Source organism: Sabethes cyaneus, chromosome 3 (genome assembly GCF_943734655.1).
Source record: "Sabethes cyaneus chromosome 3, idSabCyanKW18_F2, whole genome shotgun sequence".
NCBI classification, from domain to species: domain Eukaryota; kingdom Metazoa; phylum Arthropoda; class Insecta; order Diptera; family Culicidae; genus Sabethes; species Sabethes cyaneus.
Genome location: NC_071355.1, coordinates 216384056 through 216398452, shown reverse-complemented (window position 1 = coordinate 216398452; position 14397 = coordinate 216384056). Strand labels below are relative to the sequence as shown.

At 39.6% G+C, this 14397-nt stretch overlaps 1 protein-coding gene across 1 annotated transcript; it reads right to left on the bottom strand.

Moving 5' to 3' along the window:
* Positions 1–77: 77 nt before the first annotated feature.
* On the bottom strand, positions 78–14067 carry LOC128741637 (restin homolog). Its single transcript, XM_053837591.1, has 6 exons — positions 12955–14067; positions 4831–5048; positions 3823–4387; positions 3612–3707; positions 1965–2120; positions 78–1903 (listed from the first exon to the last, which is right to left on the bottom strand). Exons 1-6 carry the CDS (start codon positions 13897–13899, stop codon positions 227–229), a joined length of 3657 nt encoding a protein of 1218 aa, XP_053693566.1. The 5' UTR covers positions 13900–14067; the 3' UTR covers positions 78–226.
* Between the last annotated feature and the right edge of the window lie 330 nt (positions 14068–14397).

Genomic DNA, 14397 nt, shown 5'->3' with positions numbered 1-14397 from the left:
TTTTCTAAAACTTTTCGAAAGTACTTTTAGCAGTGTTGCTTTAGATACAAAATAAAATAAAATCCAATTTTAGTGATGTTAATTTATTATCCTAAAAAATATGAAAGCTACAATATTAACACAGAAACGGTACGTTTGTCATACATGGTTGCAAATATAAACTTGAGGACATTCTGGTGGACATGTCTTTTGGTTAGAGGCTAATTAAACGTTTTACTGTTGCGCTTCACTGGTGAGAAGCCGAGGAGGCATCGTTGTGTTCGTTCGGATTTTGTTCTTCTTCCATGCTTGAGGTTGCATTCACAGATGCTGGATGTAGGTTGACCTCGATTTCGTCGGCATATTCTTCGTCGGACACTAGAACCAACTCGATTGGGCCGTTGGCCGGTATGATGATCGAGTTTTCCAGTAAAACAGTATCGATGGAAGCCGACAGAGGAACTATTTGGTGTTCGACTGGGACTGTTGGACTGTTGCGTGACAGTTCATTTGATACTTCGAGATCTTCGGTTGAGGGTTCAACAGTAGTAGAGTCTTTTGGTGACATTTCACTATCACTGTGGTGTTCGCTACTGTTGTAACGAGAGTGGAGAGAATCGAGGCGTGAAGTCAATTTTGATCCTCGTTGTAAGGTTCGGTTCATTTGGTCAAGAAGAGATTGACTCTGATTTTCCAGTCGTTGAAGACGGTCGGATCGATTTTGTGTGTAATCGCGTTCTCTTTCTGTCAGAGCAGCTTGCTCACTTTCGGAAAGTTTTGTAGTTTTGCTGGCAATCGTCTGTTGCTCTGATGAGCTGCTAGCAGCTGTAGGTGATTCTGACTGTCTAGCTATGAACCCGTTGTGGATTTCATCAATTTGGGCGGAAATTTCACTTCCACGGTTCACAGCTCGGGATAATTTGCTGTGAAACTCTTTAGCCTCCCGTTCCAAGCGTTCTAGCCTAGCTGCTCTTCTTTGCAGATAGTCTTCCTCAGTCGGTGATAGTACCCTGGATGGACCTTCTACAACCGTTGATGTGCTTCCGCTATCCGTAGACCTCGTTGGAGTAGCGTAGCTGTCCAGTCTCGAATTCAGCTCCTCCATTCGCTTCAGTCGGGCTTCACGTTTCATATTGAACATTTCTTCGCTGGTTAGTTCGGGTTCCTTGGCAATTTCCTCAACAGGGCTTAAACTTCTCTGTTCAATTTTTTCAATTTCGGAACATTGGGAATCTTCACTGATATCTTCCTCCGAATCATCTCCATCATCATCATCATCCTCATCATCATCATCGTTATCATCTGCGTTAGTTTCCTGCCCAAGCCCGGACAGCCGCATAAACATCTCCTCTGCTGTTTCTGGGCCTTTTTTCTCTTTCTGTTTCTTCTTTTTCTGTGCTTTTGATTTCTTTTTAATCGGACATATGATTTCCTCTTCCGGGAACATAGGTAGATCCTCAATTTTTTCATTGCAAAATTGATTAGCTCTTTCGACATTATTCAATGATTTCATATCCGTTTCACTGTGACATTTTCTAACTGTCTGCACCGTCATAGATAGGACATTCGTTAATGAAGCGCTGCGACATCGTTGAAAGTTGACTAACAAATCTCTAAATTCCTTCGATCTTTGAACCTTGTTTTGTCCTCCAGAGTATTCCTCGTCTTCGTCGTCGGTCGGTTGTTCGTCGCTGTACCCACTTTCACCCGAATTGTTGTTCAGTGAGTCTTGCTTCTTACGGGATGCAAAATCGGCCTTCAAACTTCGCCACTGGTCCTCGGATTCGATGTTTTTCTGCCGAGCAGCGGACCACTTCAAACGGCAGTACTCCAGCTCTTCCTTCAGTTCGCTCAGTAGACGTCGCTTCTGCTGCAAATGATAGCGCAGAATTTGCTCCTGAGTGTGCAGTTGCCGGTGTTGGCGCTACGAAAGAAAAAGGTTTTTTAGAAGAAGTCGTTTGACAATAGTTCTAAAAGAAACTTACTTGCATTTTGCCAACAAGATGCCAAGTTTTAGTTAACTCCAGACTGACTGCACTGAGCCGCTTTTCCTGCGTTTCCAGCCGACGTTCCAAGTGGGAGTTGAGCGTTTTCAGACGGTTGGTTTCCTTTTTCAACGATTTTTTCTCCAAAATGAGATCCTAAAATTGAACATCTTTGAGGTAATTACAATCCTTATTTTCGACCTAAAATAGTTAACTAAACATGGTGTGAAAAATTTCATATTAATTAAAATTGCATACAAAATTGGATTGAATACTTTCAGATTGAATCCAGGCTTCACGGACAGATTAAAGTTTTATCAGTTTACAAAACATAACTCGTTTGGTTGGATACCTGACGAAATATAAATGCAAATTAAGTATCCGTCAAATTCCCTTCTTTCAGCACGTGATTCGATCACAAAATGCTTCGAGACGCCACGTCTACGGTTTATGCAAATTCGGCATTTCGCAACAGGTAAGTTACATCTTCTTTATATTTTGTAATATTGTAAAGAAATATTTCTACCACTGAATGTACATTGCAGGCTGTTACGGGAGTATCGGTCAGGTGATCAATGCATCTGTAGATGTGGACTGGATGGTGGAAAACCTGTCATCCGACATGAAGAACGACAGGCCTCTGAATGTTATCATGAAGAACACACCATCCACAAATCCAGTTATTTATCAGTATTTGTGAAGAAAGAATCTGTCAAAGGCTGATTGTAGGATCTATAAAAGACCCCTCTCTATCGTCGATACGTCATAACCTACAATGAAGATCATCTGCGTGCTATCGACCGTCATTATCAGGCTGTCACATCGTGTACACCTGATGCCATAAGTGATTGGTAGCGAAAACTATGTCGAACTGCTGATAGGGCAGTAGCTGACCCTTTTGTGGAACAAAGATAAATGTTTGGAGATAATCCCAGGGCAGAACAGAGTACCATTATCCGTTATTTATGATGAGCATGTCGAAAAGTTTTCCTTCCGGGACATTCATTTAGTCACCCGTGAATGTTCAAACCAGAAGTACCAGAGTGACGCCAATCATGATGGCCACCAGCGAAATGCGGTGCCGCGATCGATGAGCCGCGATACCGAAACACGTATCGTATGACCGTATGTGACGGAGAAGATGTTTCGTCTGAGTGTTTCCGAGAGATTCCAAAGTACGTTCTGGTCTATGGTAATAGCAAACTTCACACGCATCAGCGACGATTGGAACTCCCTCATTGCTGGTTACTTCCAGCGGTGATACGAACTATCACACATTGTAACTTGTGAAGAAAATAAAGGGAAATTTACGTCTCCAACCTAACTTATCTTCAATTTTCTGTCTGGCAATTAAAATTCATAGTATCTTTTTAATCATGATTGATGCATAAAAAATTTCCAGATCGGTTCAAAAATACTGAAAATCAACTAGGAAATCGCTTAGTTATTAGTGGTTAAAACCTGACACCCATAAAATTCAGTCCCACACTTAAAATGCTTAAAAAATATTTTCACGAATTTTAAATATAATTTTGTTTAAAATAAATCACTGTAGCTCGGCTTTAGAGCAAACTAAAGTGAAAGTAATAAAATTGGTCGCTTGGTCTGAGTGTTAATCACCCAATCACCCCACGCTAGACAGCATACCTTTAGTTTGAGGTAGGTTTTGCTCACGCTGACAACAGTCTTCGGTCCGTTCTTCGTTTGCTCTAATTTCAGACAGTCGTCACTCTCACCGTTTTCCTGCGAAAAACAAAAACGAAAAAAAAACGAACGCATTAAAGCACAATTCGCGGTGTAATCAAACGGGGTTTGTTGACATCACTTGCCTAAAATTGTCCATATGAATAAAACTCACCACAAAGGGAACCGGCTCGGCACGCTCCTGGTGATTCACCAGTTCTATCAAAACACGCCATACTTTTGGCAATTTGTCAGCGATTTGCTCCGGTGAAGCTTGCTGTCCGTCGGCGAACCACCCGCGCTCACCGCCAGCAGCCGCTTGGTCGTTCTCACCGGCGGCGGCGGTTGTGGTGTCCTCGTCCGATATGTCTGCCTGCTCCGGGTCCGGTACATCGTTTTGCTGCTCGTCCACTTCGGCGACCAAATCGTATAAAGCACGGGGCAAAAAAGCCCCCAAATCGATCGTTTCCGCTTCCTGTTTAGTCATTTCGATAAGCAAACCGCGGTTTTCCTCCAGCACTTCGGTCAGTTTGTCCAGATTTACTCCACCGGGCGTTTGCTTTCGACTCATTCCCAGCAGGAACTTGGATATGAATTGATTTACGACGCTCATTTCGGCCTGCAGTTGTTTCGACTCGGACAGCGATTGGTCTAGCCGGTCTTTCGTTTGGGCCAGTTCCGTTTTTGTTGCTTCCAAGTCGGCCTGCATGCTGGCGACATGTGATTCGAGATTTTTGTTTCTGTATCGATTCGTTTTTTATTTGCAAGTTCAGTCAACGGTGAAGACATGTAGGAAATAAAAGTAAGGAAGTAAAACATTTAATTTTAGTGTTGTTAGAATAAGTATGTTGTTTTACGAGCCATAAAACAATAAAGTCGTGACAATGCTTAAAATTTCCTGTGAAAATTTGGAATGGGAAACTGAAAATCGAGTTGGTCGAGTTTTAACCAGTGGGTACTTATTTAATTGTTTGTTCCTAAGGTCTTCATCCCTAACCAAACCGTTCTTCGTTACGGCTGAAAAAAGCAAATGGTAATTAAGCCAAAATGCGCTGTAAACGATCTGTCGTTAAACAAGTCTTCTGATGAAAACAACAATCAAGTGCGCAGTTTTTCTGATGCGAAATCGTCCGTCCTACCTATGTACATACAAATGAAAACAACGACCGAATTTCGCACTTACTTTTCCTGTTCTGCTTCGAGATCGTTTTTACGCAGCTCGAGCTGCCGCAGTAAATTGTCACGTTCCATTCTTGAGACCCGTTCCCGTTCCTCGTACAGTTCACGCAGGTTGCGGATGTTGCTCATTTGTCGTTCGTACTCCCGGCGCAAATCGGCGGACATTATCTGCAGTTCCCGCTCCTGCAGTGAGTCCTCGATCTGGCGCAGTTTCGCTTTCAACTGTTGAATGTTGTGGGGATAAAGGGAAAAGAATACGTAAATTAATGCCAAGTTTACACCATTTGTTTTCTTGATGGAATCTTAAATAGGAGTAAAGAAGAGAAAAAATTCCTTTTAATTGCTGTAAAACACAAATATGTTATTTTTTCCCAAGCCTTATTCAAATGGTTCTTTGTGCAATCCTACTGGTTCGACCAATCACACAGTGCAACTACGGGCAGTCTACCTAAACTAAGCAAAGCAAGGTATAACACAAATGTGTTACTTTTAAAAATTCCGAAGAATTAGTATGCTCCCACGTCATTCGATTCAACTTGACTAGTATCTACTAGTGGATATAACATAGTTTTCGTGAGCTTTACACCAGTATTCTTATGTACCCTAGAGGGAGTAAATGCGTTTTTGTGAAGAACGAACATTGGATGAACAGAGAAAAACGATATGCAAACTATGAAAAATAATTGACTGTCCAGGTGGGATTTCAACCCACAACTCTCAGTATTCTCTTCGTGATTAGCAGGGAAATAAACTCTTACACAGTTTGTTTACGTTTTTACAGGAAAAATATAGAAATTTCCTGCAAACATGGTTTCTCCGAAAATTTGAAGGTTCCATTGCTGTTCATTGAACCTAGTGTTAAAATCAACATTAAATAAATATCAAAAACTACAACAAAGCACCATATTCACGGAAAGAAATTTGATTCTGATGCCATGAATGAAATCATAAAATCATGAAATGTGAGTTCATGTCAAATCATGACTGAACTGCCATATAAGACAGCACAAAATCATGAATAATAGTTCATGATTTTGCGTTGTCTTGTACTGCAAGAAGCTCGTGATATCATGATTTTTATTCATGGTGTATTTTCATAAATCATGAGCTAAAAACCGGGAATCATGAGTCATTTTGCTCGTTTTGGAGATCAAATTTCTACCCGTGTTGCATTCAACAAGATTCTGCACCGTCTCAACAGGCGAAAGCCACACAAGCTTGGTGTGAGGACAATTTTTCAGATTGTATTTCTTCGAAAGAGTAGCCGGTCTCTTGGCATGATTTGAATTATTTCGATTTTTATGCATGGGGTTACATGCTAGGTAAACTAGGAAACACTAAACGATCGACTGTGGCTACTTTCCGGCAACGCACAGCGGGCAAAATTGATCGAAAAAACAGAACTTTTTGTTGCCGCTGTTTTTATGGGGTAAAAAGGGATTTTTATTATGTAAAAAATCACGAGAAATCGATTGGTGATGGTCTCAACGCGCGGAAATGACGACAAGTAGCTCACTTTGCCCCATTTACCCTTTTTTTCAATAGTTTTGAAAGAATCATGTACAAACTCTCTCCAATTTGAGATTCTATGGTAAGGAAGGAAGAAGAACGTTGGGAAATAAGTATATAAACAATTTTATTTTAACATAACATAATCTAGAAGTCTGTTTTGCCCAGTTTTCCTCAAGGTTTTTGTACTACAGCTACCGGCAAAATACCATTTATGTAAGCACCTCATTTTTGTGACCATTTACTTTATTGACAGTTATTACATACTCACCCTCCATAAAAGTGAGCGAGAGTATATTTGTATGCTCCGCCATAACTCCAGAACGTATAACTTGGTCTCTAACGAAGGAGGGAGGGCATAATTCCGAAACGCCTGGACGGTTCTTCATCAAACTTGGCACACATGTTCCTTGACATACAAGAATCAGCACTAGAGGGTTGCCAAAAGGGGGAGTTCCAAATGAGTAACGGGGGTTGCATTTCTCTTGCATTTAGTTCGATTGAAATTGCACAAGTGGCAGAGAGATAAGATGGCGGGAAAGGGAGAGGGGGCTTACCAAGGAGGGATATATGGAAAAATGGATTTGTGTTTCTTTCGTTAGAGGGATTTCCAGAGAGGAAACAGATGCATAAAAGACTGCGCGACAGAAAAAGAAACTGACTGGGAGGGTACTGACAAGCGGGGGGACGAGGTACGTGAATACCCAAGCAACACAGCTTGTTATAGAATAGTATAACATTACATATATCAGAACTCCTCTATTACCATAAAAGCGCAAAAATTGAAATCTAATGAAACAACAATTGAAAGAAGTATGTATCAGGTTATTTCATACCATTTTAAAACGTTATTATAGCATAAGCTACAACTTGTTCTTCCAGTAGTTTAAATTTAGTAATGGAAACATAATAAAAACTTCGTGTTGACATGTTGCAAAAACAAACATTATTCATTTGATATGAGCTGTCAAATAAATTCATGTTATCACAAAACATCTCAAAACCTTAATAATAACGACACATGTTTTCAAACTACGTTTATAGTACTCTCAAACGACTACTTTCCATGAAGATCATTTTCTAACTTGTTTTGTGTGTTGCTTGTGTATGAATGTATGTTCCGTCATAACTCCGGGTCTTCACCAAACGTCATTTAACCAAAATATGTTTTTTGGCATAAAAGAATTACCGCAGGGGGTTGACAAAAGAGGGAGACGGCCTCTTACCAGGGGGAAGGAAGCTTCAAATGGGTAAAAGGGTGTGTGTTTCGCTTGCATTTAGAATGAGAGCAGTTGTACAAGTGGCTGGATTTCTGAAAGGGGGAATCAGGTGGCCATTGACAAGAGGGGGGGGGGGGGGAGTATTCAAAAACGTGAAAAAGGTTTTGCATCGATTTATAGGGATTACCGAGAAGAAGACAGATTTACGAGTGGCTAGGGGACAACAGGAGGAGAACTGACAAAGGGAGTAGACACATTCAAGTGAAGAAAAAGGAGCTTATTTCTTGCATTATGAGAATTTTTATTACAATAACAGATGTGCAAGTGACTTAATCGTTTGAAATTTTGAAGCAAACGGCTTGAGTTTGGAGCGTTTCTGCACAAAATCTTATTGTTTTCCTAATTGATTCGCTTGAAATGATCGTGATCGTAGTTCTTTCGAACAAAGTTCCGTTGTGACTGAAGATTCGCAATGTGGAAGATGGCGAAACGCACCGGTCTATTAAGGTATGATATTTGCAAGGCAGCTGTCAGAAAAATTGTCTTAAAGTTCAAAACGTTTAGATCGGTGGTGGATCACCCTCGCAGCGGCAAAAATACAAAACAGATGCTAAAATGGACATAAGGATCTTACTCGAAGTTTCGAAGGTAGGAAGCTATCAAGGAGCTTCGATTACCAGATTCCGATCGAACTATTGGCCATCGAATCGCAGCATAGGGCTTAGCCAAGCTACCTGGAAGATGCCAGTCATCGCAACGCAAACAAAGCCAACAGGCAAACTTGGCTCGAAAATATCGGCTTGGAAAACCGATATGTGTTTCAACAAGACAACGTCCCGAAGCTACTAGCCGAATTACTTCAATATGGAATGGACTACACAAAGACCGGACGTTAATTCCAACGGAAATTTGTGGGATTCTGTCAATGCCAGAGTCGATAAATCTTCAGTAACCATTAAAAATAACTATTTTGTAGCCCTGAAAAGGGCCTTGGTAAGTTCTCACAACAATTGGATAGTAGACTGAACCGCTTTCAAAAGGCACTGACGGTAAATGGCGGACTCATCAATTATGCGACTTTGCTGTGCTTTTGATTAATATTTGTTGATGCTTTTATGAAACTATACCGTGAGCAGAAAAGTAAAAGTTTTACTTAAGATCATTCTGATCGATTTGGTTTATAGCGATCATAATGAAATATCCTACAGAATAATTAATAAACTTACAGCAGTCTTCGTTGGTTACGCATACGTGCACTAAATTTTATCGTGCATATTGATATGATAGGTGGATAAAATCAATGCACCATCGAAAACTGGTCATTTTAACAAAATAAATATGTTCAGTTAGTCAATCTCAATTTCTAGCAAAATCATTTTAGTTGCTTCCTGTGATAGGAAAACCGATTGATAATAACTTTCTTTCTGTAAAACACTGCACGCTATGTCCGAAGGTACTTATTAGTTAACTCACATGCACCTCAGATTTTTCTTCACAGGATGTTAGTATTAATCAAAACAGTTAATTTAGAGAAGGTCTTAAAATATTCTATCTCGGGTTTTTTGAAAAATTCAATTTTCAAGGTTATTTAGGGGTCATCCCCTCTCAAGAGATCATATTCGTTGTAATCGACCACCTCCGATTTCAACCAAATTCGGTATAATTGCCTATTCCGACCCCACATTTAATTTCTCTAAGTTTTGTATGGATTGAACAATCCCCCTTGCAGTGACATGCAGTGAAAAATGAGTATTTTCGAAAATCTGGGAAAAATGGAGAAGCGTCCCTGCAAGGGGGATTGATCAACCCGTACAAAACTTTGGGAAAATGAAGGTGGGGTCGGAATGAGCAATTATACCAAATTTGGTTGAAATCGGATGTGGTCAACTACAACGCATATGATCACTTGAGAGGGAATGACCCCTTAATAACCTTGAAAATTGAATTTTTGAAAAAACCTAAGATAGAATATTTTAAGACCTGCTCTAAATTAATTGTTTTGATTAATACTAACATCCTGCGAAGAGAAATCTGAGGTGCATGTAAGTTAAATAATAGGTGCTTTTAGACATAGCGTGCACTGCTTTGAAGCATTTTTGTAAGCTAAAAAACGTACTGGAATATAGACCAAACCTCGTGTTTTTGTAAAAACTAGTTGGATGCACCACATCTCTTATAAACTTACCATACATGTGGCGTAGCAATACAATATGGCGCACCAATCAAAATTTATCTTATTACAGTTGCTTATCGAACCGCAAATAATCTGTTTTTAGAGCTAATAAAACGGTAACGCACTGACCAATCATATTTATTGCTGTTATTACAAACAATATTAGAGTTCAACCCCGAAATCATTTTTTATGCCAGACCATCACCCCTATTCTGTATTTCGAACGGGTTTATGTTTCGAAAAAACAGCGGCTCGAACGAAAGATCTTCATATGAAAAAACAACTCGATCGAAATATTTGCCAAGTCGATCGAAATATTTCAATTCGTTCGAAATACAAAATATGGGTGCATATTGCCATATTCCAGTTTTTTTAAACGGCGGTTATACAATTGAAGAAGAGACGGTAGGGGAACGTAATGAAATTTTTTTGGAATGCTGGGGAAAGAACGGAAAGGTGAGGGGGGAGGGTTATTGGTAGCTACGCTTGACTAGTAGACGTTGTGATTCCTACCTTTTGTCCAATGCGGGAAGGACCCATGCACCTTCCAGCATTGGACAAAAGGTAGGAGTCACAACGACTACTTGTTAAGCGTAGCTATCCATAACCCCCCCATCATTTTTCCGCTCTTTCCCCTCCATCCCAAAATTTTTTTATTACTTTCCCCTACCGTCTTTTCTTCAATTGTATAACCACCGTTTCAAAAAAAATTAATACTGGAATATGGCTATATACACCCATATTCTATATTTCGAACGAGTTGAAATATTTCGATCGACTTGGCAAATATTTCGTTCGAGTTGTTTTTTCATATGAAGATCTTTCGTTCGAGCCGCTGTTTTTTCGAACGAAATATCAGTTTCGAACGAAACATAAACCCGTTCGAAATACAGAATAGGTGATGGTCGCGCATAAAATTTAAGTAAAACCAAGTGGATTTAGAATTGTTACTTGGGTAATATTTACCAAAATAATTTTTGAAGGAAGTAAATAATAAGGATGGAGTTGTCTAGCCGTAATTCTAAAATAACAGACAACACGACTGCTAACGCGAAATTTTTGGTTTCAAATTGTTATGAATTGATTAATAATAAAAAAAAATATTTTAAAAATTTTCTAAGAATTGGAACTAATTTTTTTAGATTTTTCTTTGGAGTTCATCACAGTCGTGGAAAAGCTTGTGTAAATCTTTTTGATATTTTTCCTGAATTGGTGAAAACAAAAGCTTACATTTTCGTTAAAATGATATTTGCTCTGTGATACTTGGTTTAAGAGTTATGCACTTTTGTAATAAGCAATGTACGAAAAAATCGAAAAATTTCTGTTGAAGGTTTCTAGAGAAGACCAGGATTTTTCAAAATAATATTTTCATTAATAAATTATTAACAAGTGCATTTGTAGTATATTATTTCATGAAATTCTGAGACCCTTTAGCTCAAGTTTATATCAGCATCAAATGTTTGGGATTTGACCCGATCAGTAATTAAATGTTAGAAGATGCTAAGTTTTTCTTTTTTCGACAAACGTTTTGATCTCGATTTAGATCTTCATCAGGGCTTTTGATCGTCTTTTTCTCAATACTTTTAACCTATCTCGTTTTTGGTTTTAGTCCAACTTATTTTATGAGCTCTATCATCTGTTGTCGTTGTTTTCCCGTTTTTATTCATACGGTCTATTATGGCGGTTTGCGTTGTTAATTTTATTACTATTTGGACCTAGATTAAATTGTTCTGATTGTTTTGGGTGTAATAATTTTACTAGTCATTAGCAACTAGACGATCAATTCTTTAAACTCCAATGAAGATCTAAATCCATACGTCGGCATAAAAAGGAAAATTTAGTGTCTATTAACATTTAGTGACTAACCGGCCAATCTCAATCTCAATCATTTGATCATAATGTTAAAATAATAATTATGGTCAAATGATTATCATAATTTTAAAATGTCTTCAGCTAACAATTTTTTTTTATTAATTTTTATATTATTTCATTAATTGTAATGAGTATTACCATCACTTAACTAGTGTCTGAAATTAATTATTAATTGAATAAAATAATTAATTCGCTGCATATATCTGAATTAGATTGTAAATAATATTGAAATTCGCTTTACTTTTTATGTAACATTACTGATCAAAATGTGTACTTCGATAAAAAAAATGCCGCTTTTTTCTGATATAGAGTTGTAATCTGTTCTACGACGCTCGTAATCAATGGTTATGTTTACTAATTGCCTGCTGCGGCCAAGGCTTGACGTTTCCGATCATAGTTAGTACCGGTTTGACAGCAATAGCACACAGACACGTCACGCGTTTTGCGTCGTTCCTCTCGGTCGGTGCTGTGGTGCGCCATTCGATTATTCTTTGTGTTTTTCTACGTCGAAATAAATTACGTTGTCTTTAATGCATATATTTGGATAGTGTTCTACTTCATGGTTTTAAAACGAATCACCCAAAAATATGATTCCGAAATGCGGCCAATGAAAAAAGACTTCCATATATCAAAATTGTTATGAGTATACACAGTGAGTCTGTGTGTGACACAAGATTCGCAAGCAAGAAAGCATGAAAAGCAAGATGACCAAAAAAATGCCACGGGTAACTGAATTTGGCACAAATATGAAAGGATAATTTAATACATTTTCAATGCAATTCTTTTAGAGTTATTAGTTATGATTGGCGGTATAATTACCATGTAAATCAAAATGATTTGCATTTTCTGATGCTTGGCTAATTATTCAACTCGATCGTACATTTGTGATTCTGAATTTAGATTTTCAATCACATTTCTGTTTGCATACACAAAACTCAAATTTGATGTTTCAATTGTCAGGCAGATTCTATGGTTTCAATGAATTTGAGAAAATAATCTTTTATCGCACACGTTTCCTGGCAAACAAAGAAAAAAATATTCCACTTCATGTTTCAATTCCCTTGCATAAAATGCACCACCTTTCAATAGATTGTAATAAACTTGCATCCAACTAATTGAAATACCGTCAACAAGTTTTTCCACTAAAGTTCAAGTACATCATTACAACAGTTTGTATGCTTGCTTGCCGGTAGGTACACAACCGTGCAGCGTGTTTGGCATCTCTCAGCCATAAACAGAATCGTCAGTCACATGCTTTTCACCTGTCCACGCTAGAGAGTCGTCCCTCTTTTTCTAGCGCTTTGTACCTACTCTCCAAGGTCAACAGCGTCAACCAACCAACCAACCAACTAACCTGCTCGACTTGATCTTCGCGAATAGCGATGATCTCTTTGCCGGCCTTGATGACGTCCTTCAGGCCCTTGATCTGGTTTTTCAACTGTCCAATATCACTCTGTAGGCCGAGCACTTCGGCGTTCGAAATTTGCAACTGAAACTGGGAATCGGCTAGTTCCACTTTCAGCTTTCGAAGTTCCTGATTTCGCGCGGCTTCGGCGGCTTCCTCCTCGGCAGACGGCGTCCGGAGGGTTTGAACTTGCGCTCGTAACTGATCGATCACGCTCTGCAGCGTTAGAATCTCCCCGTTTGCGATCTGCAGTTGAAGCTGTGACTCAGCTAGGTCTTTCTTTAGCGCGAGGCGTAAATCATCCGGACTGGTTGTGGAGGTGCTTGAACTAGAATCGCTTTGTTCTAACTGTTTTTCCGCGATGTTTTCGCTCTCGTTTTGCACCATTTTTGCACTGTCGTCGTTAGCAGCAGCCGGTAAACTCAACTCGTCGCCAACAGCTGGTTCCACGGATGTCTTTGTCTGCTGTTGACTCTGAATGTATCGTATGAGTGCACGATTTTTTCCTTTTTCTTCCGCCAGACTTTTTCTCAGCTGGTCCATTTCATGCTTGATATCCGCCATTTTTGATTTTCGCATTTCACGCTTTACGGTAAGTTCTTGACGGAACTCTTCCAGTTCTGCACATTTTCCCCCACTGCCACCACAAGGCTCGGCAGAGCAATGGCTATGTTCAGGATCGCTTCCAGCAGTATCGCTGTTTATCGTAAGAACTTCTGATTTATTACCTACTATTGCACAACTTTTGTCGTCGTTCGCGGAAAAGGTAGGCGCGCGGTTCACAATGTTGGGGTCATTTTCTTCCCGTTCCACCCACTGCTCCGCCATCTCTGCCGACCGTTCACCCGTTGTGCCACCCGATCGACTATGGTGGGACGACATAAAACTTCCCATTTTTTAGTCGTTTTTCTCGTTCCTGCTTTCGTTCGTGATAATTTATCGTCGTTAAAGTACTGCTGCAGCTGACTAATATTTACTCGGCACTGTTCACGGAACAATTATTATGAAATCATTTTGCAAACACACCGATGCTTTGAAAGGGAAAAGGCTCACTTGTCGAATTGGGAAATAAAAGCTGAATGAAACGGAATTAATTTGCAGTTCTGAAGCTCGGAAACCGCCGCCAACCGACCGAGTGTTTTCGTGTTCGAATGATCGCGTTGACTGAGCTATTTTTGGCTCTTCCCGCATCTGCATAGGAGGTTCGCGCGCTCTGATCGACGGCGTGCCGAACAGAGACAGCAACGTCTGAAAAACGACGGATGCCGCCCGCGTTACTCTTTCTGATGCTGCGCGTTGGTTTTCCACCCGATGATCCACCTGATGGCGAGGAAAAGCTACACCACATTCGTACACGTTCGATTACAATACTGACCATGGAACGGTGAACGG